Source organism: Daucus carota, chromosome 5, assembly GCF_001625215.2.
Source record: "Daucus carota subsp. sativus chromosome 5, DH1 v3.0, whole genome shotgun sequence".
Lineage (NCBI taxonomy): Eukaryota > Viridiplantae > Streptophyta > Magnoliopsida > Apiales > Apiaceae > Daucus > Daucus carota.
In genome coordinates, this window is record NC_030385.2 from 13,002,834 (window position 1) to 13,018,867 (window position 16,034).

The 16,034-nt window shown below is 36.9% G+C and overlaps 3 protein-coding genes across 5 annotated transcripts; all 3 read right to left on the reverse strand.

Annotated features, from left to right (window-relative positions):
* Positions 1-1,212: 1,212 nt before the first annotated feature.
* Positions 1,213-7,218, reverse strand: LOC108220480 (uncharacterized). 3 transcript variants are annotated; one of them, XM_064094405.1, is made up of 5 exons: positions 6,062-7,206; positions 4,653-4,937; positions 4,337-4,420; positions 1,731-1,811; positions 1,213-1,384 (listed from the first exon to the last, which is right to left on the reverse strand). In XM_064094405.1, the coding sequence occupies exons 1-5, from the start codon at positions 6,837-6,839 to the stop codon at positions 1,356-1,358; spliced, it is 1,257 nt and encodes a 418-aa protein (XP_063950475.1). In that variant the 5' UTR covers positions 6,840-7,206; the 3' UTR covers positions 1,213-1,355. The 3 variants fall into 3 exon arrangements, with proteins under 3 accessions (XP_063950475.1, XP_017249750.1, XP_017249751.1); XM_017394261.2 differs by having other exon boundaries at positions 4,295-4,420; positions 6,062-7,200; XM_017394262.2 differs by lacking the exon at positions 1,213-1,384 and having other exon boundaries at positions 1,764-1,811; positions 4,690-4,937; positions 6,062-7,218.
* A 2,822-nt stretch (positions 7,219-10,040) lies between these two features.
* On the reverse strand, positions 10,041-11,444 carry LOC108220215 (allene oxide cyclase, chloroplastic). The gene is made up of 3 exons (XM_017393916.2): positions 11,115-11,444; positions 10,911-11,032; positions 10,041-10,698 (listed from the first exon to the last, which is right to left on the reverse strand). The coding sequence occupies exons 1-3, from the start codon at positions 11,332-11,334 to the stop codon at positions 10,297-10,299; spliced, it is 744 nt and encodes a 247-aa protein (XP_017249405.1). The 5' UTR covers positions 11,335-11,444; the 3' UTR covers positions 10,041-10,296.
* A 1,238-nt stretch (positions 11,445-12,682) lies between these two features.
* On the reverse strand, positions 12,683-15,834 carry LOC108222738 (geranylgeranyl pyrophosphate synthase, chloroplastic). Its single transcript, XM_017396636.2, has 2 exons — positions 14,467-15,834; positions 12,683-13,211 (listed from the first exon to the last, which is right to left on the reverse strand). The coding sequence occupies exon 1, from the start codon at positions 15,653-15,655 to the stop codon at positions 14,594-14,596; it is 1,062 nt and encodes a 353-aa protein (XP_017252125.1). The 5' UTR covers positions 15,656-15,834; the 3' UTR covers positions 12,683-13,211; positions 14,467-14,593.
* Between the last annotated feature and the right edge of the window lie 200 nt (positions 15,835-16,034).

The following is a 16,034-nucleotide window of genomic DNA, read 5'->3' on the forward strand; positions in this document are numbered from 1 at the left end:
GAATACACACTCATAGATACACAATGTATGATGGTACATCTAGATATATTACTCGAAGACATTAAGTTAGAGACTTGTTTTCTGATAGAATAATATTTATTAATTGGGCAAAGTCTAAAATAACATCCCGGATTCCAGACTGAACCATCAAGTAGGGAGCAAGTTGAACAGACATCGCAAAAAGTGAGTTTAAAGCCTACCAGATGGTATACATTGTATCAACTCAACCCAGTTGACTGAATATTTCCAGATCTCCATTCAATGGAAAAGTTGAACTGTGACGAATTCAGTATGCACAGAAAAAACTATAATCCATTCTATGATGTCACATTCCATATATTTTTAGAGTAAGTTGTACCTTGGTTATTCGTAGATTATAAAACCAATGTTTATTGATCATTACAGTTTAATATAGTAAAACCAAAAATTTAGTGGATACAATAATATAGTTATCACCTGTTCAAGTGTGAAGAGTGATCACTTCTGTGAAACTCTCGAAAAGCGAAAATTTTCTAAAGACATTATCCAACCGCCTAAATTTTCCAAAGTCATCATCCAACTTGTGTTCAAAGCCAAAATGAACACAAATGTGAGTACAAAAACTAAGGTTAAAAGAGCTTGTGTACTGTTTATTGTCTATGTTTACAAGACAAGAGAAATATGTTTGGTCCATGTTCACATTATTCAGATTTTGTTTGGTTCCTGAGAATGGAATGTAATGAAGCAGGACGACTATAAACACTCAATAAGAATGAACTTAATATTTGGTGCTTCAAACTATTTTACCAACTGTTAAGTTCAAAAAAGTTAATAAAAATAGCAACTCCCTGATATCTGAAATTTTAACTTATAAATCAGCTTCTTTAAATTTAAACTTCGGTCCCTCAAAAAAAATTCTTAAGTATGTTGTCACACAGATATACTACAAAAATTTGGACTATAAGCAATTTTGGACCATCATATGTTGGACTATAAGCAGTTTTGGACCATCATATGTCTATACCCCAGCCATAGTGATGTGAAGTGAGTACTGCTTAGTCTGCTTTATTACAGTACATAATAAAATAAATAGCATAGCTGCCTAGTCTGCTTAATACAGAACGATACTGTATAATTGACAAAGTGACATCAGACATGATACAGATATTCCTACAGGAAACTTAATTATTGTCAAAAAGAATAATTTTTCAATAAATTAAACGAATTTACTAATAATCAAAGTCAAATTTGGAAGCACTTTATCTAGTATATTACAACATACATAATGTAATCTAATATTAAATAAATTCATATTACCGATAATTCTTTTTGGAACAGCCCTGCTGCTTACTACAGAAAGATCAAACACCCAGGCACTACGAAATTGTATAAGCGAATATGCTTCCTGCAGAAAAGAAAGAGGATATAAGAAAGACAATACATAGAGGAAAAGGGTGGGAAAATAGAAGTAATACTAATGTACAGTGGGGTAGGTCCTAACAGTGTTCTATAGATCCCCCTACTAAAATTTATTAAAGTTACCCCAAGTACACAACCTGTTAATATATTATATTACATAACCTCCCAACTATTTTAATTTCAACAAGATATATTTGCAATTCTAAAAGCAAACAAATATGTAAATATAAGTAAATGGCTTAAATATTTCGAAAATGTCTACATTTAAAATCTATCACTATAAATCAAAAGGATATGCCTTCCTGTAACAACCAGTATAGACCACAAAATACCTTGTCCAAGGACCAATATTGCATCTGCAGCCGAAGGAACAAGCTGCTGTATTGTTTCACTGGAAAATATCGCTGATGTAACTGGAAAATGAATTGCAGAAAGATTTAACAGGCATAAAAGAAACAAGTTGTATATTGAACAAATTAATCACAACAGATTATATAACAAGCCAGCTTAAAGGAAAGAATACAAATGTCAAAATCAAAACTTAGAACTGATGTTATTTCAAAAACATAAATACGATTCCAAATTAGACAACGCCATTATGCAAAGAAGATGAGAAGAATATATAGTTCAAGCACTAGATGGGAAGTGCAAAGAGGGGTGACTATGATACGATTTTGAAACAGTATAAGAATCTAAAATAAACATGACTTATACATGAAAGATGTATTTTTTTTTTTTGTTTGCTATGATTTGAATTTCGAACAATGCACCATGATTCAAACTACAATAAGACCCAGGGAAAATGTTGTGTCATTAAAGCTTTCTTACTATAGGGTAGACTTCATAATAGTGTATCAAACTCATAGAAGACACTGAATGTGTTCCTTTACTTTCCGCGTTGTTTTTTAGTGACACCAAATCAATAATATATATATATAAATATATATATATATACACACACATATATATATACATTTTTATTTATATGTTATATGTGCATATAGATTATACTCCCTCCGTCCCTATTTATCTGTCCACTTTTAACATTTTCACGCATATTAAGAAAATTTAAGTTTGATAAGAAACTTCTATCAATACCCTTATTTAATGCCTTAATTGTAGGAAAATACTAGTGGGATTACTCCATTATCCAATACAAATTTGATGAATCAGTGAATAATAGTCATGATATTTATAGCTTGAAGAACAAAGTCAAAGACTCTTCAGGTTATTAAATGAAAAATTTTGCTTTGGTTATATAAATGGACAGATAAATAGAGACAAGTTTTTACTTCCAAAGTGGACAGATAAATAGGGACGGAGGGAGTACATTTTATGTATTTATTTACATATGATTTCAGAAAGAATTAATGTATAAATATAAATATATTGTTTGTGCACTTTATGCGGTGTTGTGTACTCAAAATTTAAAAACCCCAAAACAGCTGAATGGGGCTGTGTATATTCATGTTATAATTTTCCAACCCTGGACAATAAATTTTCGTGTCGTGCCTGGTCTACTACAGATTAATTATGAATCTAAATTGCCAGCTCTGTATAAAGAATAGTAGTAAATACAGAGCCACGGTGGCTATGAGGTGTGCCTGGTGCACCATCTTACAAACCCAGATAACGAGATACCATAATTAAATTAACGTTTAATGTCATAATTGATCATGACACCACCCTTCAGAGTAACCTAGTTGAACTTTATATTTGTGCAAAAACAAAAGGTTATAACACGAGAAACACTGAGGGAGTAATAACTTATTGAACACAAATTGATGGGTATTTGTAAATTAAGAATTGCAGTCAATATCAAATGCAGAACCTGCTATTTTTTTAACTTAATAGGATACGGTATGTCCAAGTGCACTATGCACTATCTGAGATACCCCAATTTACATTAATGTTTATTGTCATGATTGCATTAACGACACCTTTCCTCATTTAGTTTACAAGAACTCTATAGACTATAGCATACGGTGAGAAAATGTATATGCTTATTAAGAGCAACACCAAGGGAGTAATAACCATTATAACATAAATTTAGGGCTGTAAACGAGCCGAGCCGAGTTTTACCGAGTTCAAGTTCGAGTCGAGCTTTTTCTTACCGATTCGAGCCAAACTCGATAAGCTTACCGATCTTTTTTTTCGGTTCGAACTCGAGTTTGTTAAAAACCGAGTTGGGTTCGAGTTTTTAACGAACCGATCCGAGTCGAGCCGAACCGAGTCGATACCGAGCTGGTCAATAAAATTTCTATTTTTTTCAAATTTTAACAATTGACTTTGTCTATTTAGTACACAATTTAAAAATTAAAAATGTGATTACAAAATTGAAAAAAAATAAGCTAAAACTAAAGTCTAAAACCAAAGTCTAAAATTAAAGTTTCTTTTTTTTTTAACGCATATTTTTTATCGGGTCGAGTTTTTAACGAGTCGAGTCGAGTCGAAACCTAGTCCGAGTATTTAACGAGTCGAGACGAACAACTAAAAATCTTGGTTCGACTTGTTAAGCTTATCGAACATTATTGGTTGTTCGAACTCGAGCTCATTAACGAGCCGAGCCGAGTTCTTACCGAGTCGAGTCGGCTTAACGATCAGCTCGGTTCGTTTACAGCCCCACATAAATTCATAAAAAATAAGTCAGATAAAAACAATTACTACTGAAAAGGCTTTTCAAGTGCAAGAAATTTTTATTTTATTTTTTTGCCAAGTAAGAAATTTAATAGTGAATATTGGTACATTGTGGTCTAAAATTTCTCATCTATTTTACTCCATACATCAACAGAGGCAGCAAAGGACTCTGTAACAAGTAACTATAAAAGCAATAGCATTATCCAAAACCAACTACATGTGAAGTGATATACGCTCGATATAAAAGTGTTAGAGAAACCTGAAATCTGAATTAGCCTTTTATCATCATCTTTTCTCTCGCCTCCGATGATAGAAGTATCTAGGTCAGATAATGAGATTGTGTGTACAGTATGCTCCCCGTCAGATATCCAGAAGGTCTGCGCTCCTGCAAATTTATTGTGAAACCTTCAGTTTTAATTGTAGAAGGTTAACAAGATCGAGCTACGATAGTACAGCAAGGGCTTCTTAAGGTGTATTTCCTTCTATTTCCCGAGGTCAATGTATTACAAGATAATATCTAGTCTGAACTGGCGAAAAGGAATACTAGTCCAGGCACATATACAAAAGCAGGCAGATAATCAAACAATAATGTACACACAGCACACTAGAAGAAATACCAGGAAGAACAGCCATTTTTTGGACGTTGATGCTAACCGATAATTGATTCATGTGACACGAAACTTCAGACCCAATAACAGAATTAGACAGACGCAAGTGGTGGATACGACTAGCTGAATCCATGATTAAAAATTCATTTGGGGATAAAGCCTCAATGTCAATTGCTTTAACAGGCTTCATTTGTAGCTTAATTGAGTTAAAGCTGTCACTGTCCCCCTTAAATGGTACAAAGCAAGCACCTCCTTCTTTCGAGTCTTGTCTCAATCTCGCAGACCTCAGTTTTGCTGCAAGTACAATGCAGTAATGCACAGTCAGCTGCTGTAGACAATAGTAAAATTAAAAGTTTCAGAAATCTTCATCACATATATACAATCAGCAGTAGTATGATATTAACAGAAGAACTAGAGAAGCAAAGAATGTAAAAATCACAATGATACAGAAAATCCCACCATATAAATAAACCGAATATAGAGAGAACAGACTATCACTCACTAGTGAAATAAACTTCACAAGCAATTAATACAATTATACCATATAAGCTATATTTATAAACTGCTATGGTACGTAAATTGTCGAGATGATGGCTCTATACTGATGATTCTTAATATTAACACTCAAACTTTCTCTCCTCTTACTTCACTATTCATGTTTCTAAACATAAAGGCAGACATAGATGATCACACAAACGCATTACGTTTATGTGAAAATGTGTGCCTTCTCTTCCTTTCTCTTCTTTTACCAGGGAGACAAAACTTGTACCTGCAATCTGTCTCTTTTGCAGACTCAAAACCCCTATTGACCAATTCAATAGTTGTGCATCACTTAATGTTGCAGATGTAATTCTCCTTCCTAGGGTGTAAAGCACCTTATGGGAAGCCTGAGAAACTAGGGGTATTTGTTGCCTCAATATCTTTCTCTTATTCAACATCATATAGCCAAAGCTGGAGCATAAGAATCATGCCACAAATTTATATCACAGTCATCTTATGATATCCCTCCACTGCAAGGGTTTGAATGTAAGCCACATGGCTCAATAGAACAAATCCTATTTTCTGAAAATTATGTTCCTAATTAGAGTTGACACTTCTATTCATCTATTTAACATGAAATATAATCCTAGAGCACAATCAAGGATAGCATTGTGATTCAAATTAGTAGCAAGCATTTTAATCCAATGTCAGTACAAAACATATCGGATATCCAAAATGAAGAGACTAGTATATAACATTATAACGAGTATATCAACAACCGACGATATCATCACCAAATTTATACGAATTCATTACCACCCTGATACTGGTTGCATAAACACTGTCTCATGAAAAATTGACAAGTAAAGACACCAGCCAACAAGAACTAAAACAAGCAGGCAATATGCTAAACCAGATGACACAATTTGTAAACTTACTAGAACCAACATTCTTCTCAACCTTTCCGTCCAAGTTCTCGTCACCTCCATTACCCTTTCCATCACACAAATTCAACAATCTGCCACTACCACTCTTCTTAACCTTCCCTTTGACAAGAATCTGAAGCGGAAAAACCCGAACCCCATCAAATTCCCCCAAAACCAAAAACCTCGACGAAACCCCAATACCAAAAACAGGCACACTACACTCCACAACCCCCGTCCTCATCAACTTAACACTCTCATTCTCATCCCCCTCTCCCCCAACCATCCTCACTGCAAACACATAAACCATCCTACTCGAAACACAGTACATAACAAACACATTACTGGTCACAGCCACCTTAACACAAGCACCATGGCTCACACCAAACACAACCCCCGATTTTCCCGCATCATAATGCATCAATTTATGATTACACTCAACATGAGCCCTTACAAAGCAAGTGTTGCTGTGCTTCAGAGTCCAGAAGCGGAGGAGTATGGAGGCGCCGCCGTGGGAGGGTGAGACGGCGAGGAAGAGGAGGCGGCGAGAGGGGTTTATGAGGGGGAGGAAGGCGGCGGAGGAGGTGGGGGCGGAGATGAAGGTTTGGGGGAAGGAGAGAGAGGAGGAGAGAGATGAGAGGGGAGAGAAAGAAGGGTAGAGAGAGATGGAGGAGTCGGAATGGGAGAGAGCGAGAGAGGAGGAGAGAGAGTCGAAGAGGAGAGATGTTGTTTGGGAGATGGACGATTGGGGGAGAGGCACTTGCCGTGCTGAGAATGATGATGATGCTACCATTACAACAAGTCAGTAACAGAACTGGAACTCAACTACTTCGTTTCAACTTTGTGCTTTACTACGAGTCTCTGATATTCTGCGTATGTGATCAAAGCCGATGAAACCCTTTAAGTTTTGACTATCGATCAACTCCTCCCACAGAGAAAGTTTTGTAGCAGGTAGAGAGCCCTTAGGCTAGAAAAATTAGAAGCGGCATCAATACTTGCTGAAATTTCGAACTCAAACATTAAAATCTCTTAGTCTTACAAACTCAAATCATGATTATATATACAGGTTTTTACTCTAGTACGTCCTCAAAGGAGATCCTGGGTTGGGGCAAGAAAATGCTCCTAATGAATATGTGCTTAATAGATTTTTAACTTCATTTTTATGATTTTTGTTTGCAGAAGAATCGAAGAAAGATATCCTGGAGTTGGTCCTTGTATATGGCAAGAAAATGCTCCTAATGAATATGTGTTGTATAGATTTTTAACTTCATTTTCATGATTTTTGTTTGTAGAAGAATCGAAGAATAAGATGTAATTTTCACCGGTGACATGACCTGCCTATTTATGATAGATCGCGAAATATTATTCCAAATCAAAATTTGTGGTCGGAATGTTCGGAGAATGAAGCAATGGTTTCGATCTCTCTCACTAAACCTAGTTGTTTGTCTGCCTCCAAAACACTTCATACTGAGTATAAACTTCGTTCAGTCTGTGATACGCTTCTTGCTAGTGACTTCGTTTCCCGTTTTATTAATACACTGAAGCATTTTTCTAATTTATCCTACAATGATTTGCATTGATGTTTGTGCCAAACCTCCTTCACTATATGTTTACACATAGGTTCTCACTGTATGTTTACACATAGGCTCGTGGAGCTGAGCGTTTTCGAACCTGAAAGTCTTGAGAACATTAGTTTGAGTCACTCTCACTAGTTCTAGAAAAACTTGACAATGATCAGATTTCGAAATTTCAAGATTGAATAATTCCACATGTTACAACTTGCAGTCCTCGAAAACATCTTGCAATCCATGTAACAACCATGTCGGGTATCGACCACCTTTATTATCTTCGTACTTAAGTGTATTATTCATATTACCCACTAAACATCAAGGAAGCATCGATTCATCTTTCAGCATTCGTATCAAGTTCCATGTTTCCCGACGTTTTACACGATTGGCTCTCCATATATACCCGTTAATCGAAATTTGCTCCATCCTGTAATATTTACAATGACATCTATATGATTCCTGCTATATGAGAATAGTCGAAACCTCTTCCTTGCTACACCACAACAAAGTTATGCCGCAGATTTGTCCTTTAGCATCGACTACAATAACTCCCTCAAAATCCAGTGTCTTTTCCACTCTATCCACCACTTCTTGCTTGCACAACGTCTCACATAAGAACACAATTTTGGGTTTCTTTTAGAGAATTGTCTCCTTAAGTAATTGAACGTCCCACGGGATCCCAAGCCCACCGCAATTTCAGCTCAATGTGCTCATAATTCTTGACGGAGTCCTGTACAAGAGCCCACCATAAACATGTTTTTTGGATCTTTTGATTCATGTTCCATGTCATCTATGTTTTCCTCGTCTGAGCCCATACGTGACTTTGTATTTCCACTTGACCCAGCCAGTTGATTAGGCTCGTCATTTGTTCTTCTTTTTTTAATATCCACTCTGACCTCTACGTTCGTCAAGGAATTTAATTTATTTAAATCTGCTGAATTATCTCCGTTATTTGAACGACTTGTTGGATTATATGGATTTTGTTGCTCGTCATGCTGTGCCTTTCCTAATTTCCCGCTCGCCGTACTCCGATCACCTTCATCGTCAGTACTATCATTGTGTAACCACCTTAACCCTACTAGTTTAGTTTGCTTGCGCAGGGGAGCTCTCATCCATACTCCATATAGTTTAACAATTTCTACTTCTGATGTATTAGAGAGAGTACTGCAGAAAAATTCAGAATGTCCCACTAGACCACAAATAAAACAAAAGGTTTTGAACATTTTCATACTTAAACGTAATCCATATCTTGTCCCATCCTGTCTTTCTAATTTTCATTCTTCTCTTCAATAGTTTCGTGTTGTCAATCCTGACTCTTATTCGCATGTATTCTAGCTAGACTCCACTAAAATGTTTTGGACATGATTCAATATATTCACCCACATAATTTCCAACCTCTTTTAGAACTCTTTTAGACATGAATCCCACCTACATATCATGAATACCTTCCTGTTAAACGTCCATGGGCTTCCAGATATAACTCTTTTAATTTTCAACTCGTGATAAAATTGGAAAATATGGATTCACATCGAGTTCTTTGATGTATACTCCTTTTCCATGTCTCCACAAGGATGTTAGTGTATGTTACATAGCCGTGAAATTCACCACTCCCTCATTTATGAATCTATCCACCAGGCATAGACGAGTATCAAATCCTTTCAGGTACTCAGTTTCCTTTATCTCTTATTCATTATCGAACACAATACCTCCCTCCTCTTCGTTTTCCAGAGTGACATTATTCATGGCCTGAATAATGTTATCTGTTGATGCCATTGAAACTAAAGAACAATATATGAAAACAAAAATACTTACTCGATACTAAAATATTCTGAACTTACAAACCATGTCAATAGACAAGACCAATTACGCTTATCTTTTGAGTTATTTCAGTTAGTAGCTAAAATAAGAACACAGATAATATGACCTGAACACTACTGCTGTTAATTCATCCGAATTATCCGATATCTCGACTTATATCTAACTCAAAAATATAATACATGTCGATGTGCATGTATCATCTAAAATCACCAGAGGCAATATTGTTAATCCAAAACGTACATCTACTTGTCCGCCTAGAAGGATTAACACCCACGATTTCAGTTGACAACACTAAAAATTCTTAGAAGCTCCCAAAAAATAATTATAGAGTTACTAAAATTTTGCCATTCCCATTTATTATCACACGCCATTTTTATTATAATTTTGCTTTTTTTTCGACCGAGCTCTTACTCTCGCACTTAAGCTAAAATGCTTCCTCGATGTTGTTATATAGAACTACACACCAAATCTTGTACATTATAACTTTACTCTTCAATCAAGCTTTTGATCTTACACTGAAAGTGTATAACATCCAACATCTAATCTTAACCGACTGTCCAAATGTTTCCTTTATAATCTGTCCTGGGTAACATCCCCAAAATTTCATATGGATCAAACAGTAAACCAATTTATTTAACCACCAAAATAATTAGTTTACACTGAATCTAAAATCTTTAACCACCACTTCTAACTTTTTCCATACAAAATCTTCTCAACAACCTAAAAATTAACCTCAGCACTTAGGCGACCAAGGTAAGAAAAAGCACACTGTAAACAAATGATTCTTCTTTTGTTGTCAACAAGACAATAACTCAACATCAACCTTTTACCATCACCACTTATTAACACAATCATGACTTGATCTCATTGTGTATAATTCAGAATGGTGGCGCCAGGCTCACATGCCTTGGCAGCCGCGGTGGGCTCCACTGCAGGCGACGGAGCCACTGCAGCACCAAGCAACTCCTCTGGCAAATCTGGTATGCCTTTCAAGTAGAAAGTGTAGAACAACTTAAAGGGAAATATCAGCTGTTGTAGCTTCACCTGTCCATACACTCCTTCGAAAATGCCAGAGCCACCAGTGACAGCGAGGTAAGTGTCCTCGTAAGTTAAGTACTGTCCCTGCACACATATGTGACCATAGTCTCCAAAGTAGAAGCTGAATGTCGCCTCATAACGATCACCTTTCTTTTCCGGTACATTCTGGATCAGAACGCATAGTCCTGCTGTTATTCCCACACGTTTCTGCAAGTCTCCGGTATAGATCTGTAATAATCATTTTTTAGTACTTGTTGCAGTGGGATTGGTTTACATAGAAATTGTTATGTTTTATTACAACCTATTTTCTGTCTATAAAATTGATAAACCAAACTATTAATCACCGTTTAAACAGAGCATAAATCACATACTAGATTATTTGTAGGCTAATTAGTTTGTTTTTGAATGAAAACACTTGTAAAAGGATTAAAATTGATTACTTTGTTGCTGAAAGGAACGAGATCGCCCAAGGAATTGACGGATTTCTGGCTTAGACGAAGATAGGCAGGGCTGCCACGGTCTCTCTCGTTGATTTCATAGACACACAGTTGTTGAACTTGATCTGAAACAAAAAGAACCATGAGTCACTGATCCAAAATTACGAAACACAGAAAGAGGATGAGTATCTGACAATAAACACTTACCGCGTGTTTGAGAATCTGGAGGGCTGCTCTGGCTTTTGCATGAGAATGATGTGGTGACCGTGGTGGTGGTAGCAGAGGTCGTGATCATATTGAGGCCACGACGGGGCAGTGGGTTAGAGACGCGAAAAGGCAAGATACTCTGGGCCGATAGCTTAGGCGAGGAAGAGATGAATGCAGGTTTAAGAAGAGAGGAAGAAGTAGAGGAGCTAAAAGCAGCCATAATTTGACAGATAGAAGGTGGTTAAGGTAGTGGAGAATATATGAAGTTAGGAAGGAATGAAGAGTGGCTTATAGTATGAAGATGAAAGGCCTCTACATATAGCAAGAATGAGAATAGTGACAGAATGGCTGGATGCATAAAAAAATAGAAAAGGATTGGTAGAACAAGGGAGTTTCCCGGTGGCCGGTGAAGGCGTGTTGTTGGTCAATCAAGCATGTGTTTGTTAGCTCTTTTACTAGTTTTTTACTTGTAATAAACATTCAAGTGTCTGGCAAATCCAGTTTACAGTTTACACCTTCCAAGTCAACTTGTACATGTTATTTTAACTTGGCTTATTTATGTGCAACAATTCATGAATGAAAGCCCTCTCAACCAAACTTAACTTTGTTTTTAATTTCAACCAAACTTAACTTTGTTCTTAATTCACCGGTTCCTAATTTTGGGGTATATGATCGGGTTAACAGTTATGGGTCAAAATTTGATCCAATTCAAACCTGACGTGAAATTTTAATTAATCAAATTATTCGATTCGAACTCTGACTTGTATTATCCGCGGATAACCCAAACTCAACTTGTCTACAATATTCATTAATAAATATATTTTTTAAATGATAAATAAATGTCACTTTAATACAAATAAATTTATTTTTATTAAACTAAATAATGTTTTATTAAATTTAACTAATAGATATTATAAAAATAATATACATACATATATATCTTAGATAGGGTTTTGGTTCCCGACAACTGGTTGTCAGGGAGGTTTTATCTAACACACAGCTCCATTACCATCAGATCTGTATTTCTAAGGGTTCAGATTATAGCGAATACTAAAAAGAAAAAGGTTTTGATCTGGACCCTTGAAATATAGATCCGATACCCCTAGGAAGTGTGTTAGATAGCCTGTCCTGACAACCAGTTGTCAGGAATCAGGACCCTTTTAGATAATATATATGATTTTTATATTATATATTCATTTTTAGGTAATCCGAATTCAATCCGAAAATTACCCGTTTTTTGTTGATTTTGGATTCATTTTGGGTGAATCCAACTTCAACCCGAACCAGAATTCGTTTTTTATGAGTCAATTTTGTATTGGGTTACTGAATCGGGTCTCGACACCCCTACACTCATCATCATACATATTGGTAGAAGTTTCCAAGTTTGACAAGTCTTACTGCAATGTAATATTCCAAGAGTAATAAACTAATAACCGTGATTTACCAGATAGCATTAGACAGTATGCACAAAAGACCGTTAATTTGTCAAAACCTTGTGTTTGTTGTGCAGATATTCTTTCTTTTCTAAAAACAGACCACGCACAATAAAGTTGCGTGATTTACTGAGATTTTGAACATGAAGTAGCGTATAATAGATGGTTTTGTTTCCCCTCTCACAGTCAGACAGTCTGTTTTAAAATCTCCTGGGCCACAGGCCAACTGGGGACTAATGCATTAATATGTACTCGCTCCGTCCCATTGAGATATATACATTTGTATAAAATGTATCGGGCACGGAGATTAAGAAAAGTGTATAAAGTAATGTAAAATAATAAGAAAGAGAAAGAAAAGTAGGTAAAGTGGTGGGACCCATTAATATTTAAGTGATAGATTGAGAAAAGTAGATGAAGTTAGTGGGTGAGTGGGATTTTTATATTATAAAAGTTTACTATTTTAGGAAAGTTTTGAAATGTATAGAATTGAATGGGACATCCCGAAAAGGAAAGTGTATAGAAATCAGAGGGACAGAGGGAGTACAGGTCTGCCCAAATTCAGATGCACAATTCTGGATCAACTTGCCAATCATATTGTTCATAATTTGGCCACAGTCCACAGATATTGATAAGTGCACTCCATGACTCCAATTAAGCTCTGCTACTGCGAAATAATATAGTTATCAATCTCTAAATCTTTTTCAGTTACAGTATGTTATGTGGCCAAACCTGCACTGTATCTTAAAACAAGCATAACAAAATGAGAATCACTTGCAGATCAAACTGCTTTGGTACATTATCAATCTACAAATCAATTATCCCTGAAAGCAAAATAAATAGTCAAATAAACCAACAGTGCAGCCTTAGTTACATCATAGTATCCAACAAGCTGCTCTTGAGCTTACTTATTCAACTTTTTCGCAAACTCCCTTCACTTCGCAATCCAATTCAATTTCACAGCAGAAGTAACCTGCCTTGAAAAATAAACCCTACAGTTCTTTATATTTAAACTGTATTCCCGCTGATGTGCTGTCAGACACAGTTGCAACCAGTATTTTCTGGTGTTTATCTTTTCCCCTAGTCAAGTTCTTAACTACCATACGTTTCTACCTTAAGTGAACCACAATATGAGGCATTATGTTGATCCATAGTTCTGGATTGATTTAACAAACACCGCTTCCCATACAAATAATCTAGGTGTGAAACAGATCATTAGCAAATATGATGCAGACTACAACCAAGTATTCATGTTCCTTGGTTAGTTTACCTTTGATTACATTCTACGTTATTCTGATAGTTGATGCAACTATCTTCTATATGCATTAGTGAAACTGTTGCATTACATGTAGCATAAATCAACATTATTTAGATAAAAACCAAGCTGAGGTCCAGGTTGTAAATTTTCAACCAATATAACTGTTGAGAAAAGCAAAAAAATGTAATTTATTCATTGAAAAGAGGGCTTTTGTTGGATTGGCACTTTATAGCTGAAAAAAGTTTAGATAAAGGAATAAAGAGGGAACAAGTAGAAAAAAATATCAGATTTATATTGATTTATTTTATTCAATCAATAATAAGTAACTAGAATAAAAAAAGGAGGATTACTTGGTTATTACTTATTAGTAGAGTTCCAACGAACACTGATTGCTTTACAAGACCCTTTTATTTTGTTTACAGATTAACAGCGATGAATCCTTTGTTTTTTCCATAGCAAAGGATTCTAGCTAAAGAAAACGAATCACATAAAACTTGACAAAATTGCAAACCTGGAAACGTTCTAGCTAAAGAATAAGAATCACATGAAACTCAACAAACACAAAAACTATGTTGTCCACAAACAAGCAAGTTCAGTTTCCGTATTTTACACATGTCCTGCTCCGTGTATTTTAAAAAGGCATCACAAAATGAGCATCACTTACAAATCAAAGCCAACTAAGAGCATTTTACACTTTGACAACGTGCACTGGAGTCGAAATGCTCTAGGAATGGAAGTTTGAAGCTCACCCATCTGCAACCTGGCCTAGATTACACACCCCTTTCTCTACCTCAATTATCCCTATAAGCAATATAATTAGCCAAAGCAACCAACGGCGCAGCCTTATCTGCATCAAACCCAACGAGCTGCTCCTGAGCCTCCTTATTCAACTTCTTCGCAAGCTCCCTCGACTTGTCAATCCCAATCAATTTCGGGTACGTAGTCTTATCCGCCACTAAATCTTTCCCAGCCGTTTTCCCCAATTCTTGAGAAGACTTGGTCACATCAAGAATGTCATCCACCACTTGAAACAACAAACCAATACACCTCGCAAACTTCCTCAACTTCTCAACATCCTCATCACATCCACCTCCCACAATTGCCCCCAACACAACCGAAGCCTCCAACAATGCCGCAGTCTTGTGAACATGAATAAATTCCAAAAGCTCCAACCCGACACTCGAATCCCCCTCAGAACAAACATCAACCACCTGACCTGCAACCAAGCCTTCGGCGCCAATACACCTAGCCAATTCCACCACCGCCCTCACTACCCTCTCCGACGACACATTCTTCGTGTTCCTCGCCACATGCTCAAACGCCAGGGCCAGCAAAGCATCCCCCGCCAGAATCGCCACATTCTCCCCAAACACCATGTGATTCGTCGGCTTGCCGCGCCGCATATCATCATCATCCATACACGGCAGATCATCGTGCATGAGCGACATCGTATGAATCATCTCCAGCGCACAAGCGGCCGGCATTGCGGCGGAAACATCGCCGCCGACGAGCTCGCAGGCGGCGAGGCAGAGCATGGGGCGCACACGCTTCCCGCCGGCCAGAAGAGAATAGCGCATCGAGTCATGAATCGTCGCCGGCGCCTGCAACGGAATCGCGGCGGCGAGCGCGGCGTTGACAGAATCAGCCTTCTCGAGAACATACGACTTGAAATCGAAGGGCGAAGAAGTCGGGCGCTCCGATTCCTGAGCGAGAATCGAAGAGATTGAGAGAGATGATTTGTGTCTAGGGTTTGGAATGGAAATGAGGGAATGGAATGGATATTTTGGGGATTTGTGTAGGGAGTGAGTTGTGGTTAACGAGATTGTTGCGCTCAAGCTAAGGAGATGACTCATCTTGTTGTTTGAGTTGTCGAGGGCAAGACCGAAGTGATTAGATGGGATAGTTGTTTTTTGTCGGCATAAATAGACAAGGGAGAGAGGAGAGTATCTAAATAGCTGCTCAAGGTAAGATGCTCCTCCTGTGTTTTCTTGGGATCGCGTGTCTTTATACTAGTACGTGTTTTCTAAACACAAATACCTTGTAGGTGAAATCGTGAATCATGTAAGAGTTGACATTTCTAGTTAAGAAGAGGAGTCCACTACTTTGACATATACTTATTAGAGAGTGGCATAACTTGGGGGACGCAGGGAGTACTGTATATGGTTATCACTTGTCAATCAACGTAAACAAACTCACAAAACCGTAGCTAGTTGCTTCTCTTAAACCACCCAC

Bases quoted from the DNA above. Each gene is read 5' to 3' on its own strand.
- LOC108220215 (XM_017393916.2), bottom strand. From the start codon at position 11,334: ATGGCTGCTTTTAGCTCCTCTACTTCTTCCTCTCTTCTTAAACCTGCA. The intron at 11,033-11,114 runs GTAAGTGTTTAT...TTTTTGTTTCAG, and splicing joins TCCAGATTCTCAAACACGCG to ATCAAGTTCAACAACTGTGT. The intron at 10,699-10,910 runs GTAATCAATTTT...TGATTATTACAG, and splicing joins TCGTTCCTTTCAGCAACAAA to ATCTATACCGGAGACTTGCA.
- LOC108220480 (XM_017394261.2), bottom strand. From the start codon at position 6,839: ATGGTAGCATCATCATCATTCTCAGCACGGCAAGTGCCTCTCCCCCAA. The intron at 4,421-4,652 runs GTATTTCTTCTA...ATAAATTTGCAG, and splicing joins AAAAATGGCTGTTCTTCCTG to GAGCGCAGACCTTCTGGATA. The intron at 1,385-1,730 runs GTATTTTGTGGT...TCTTTTCTGCAG, and splicing joins AATATTGGTCCTTGGACAAG to GAAGCATATTCGCTTATACA.
- LOC108222738 (XM_017396636.2), bottom strand. From the start codon at position 15,655: ATGAGTCATCTCCTTAGCTTGAGCGCAACAATCTCGTTAACCACAACT.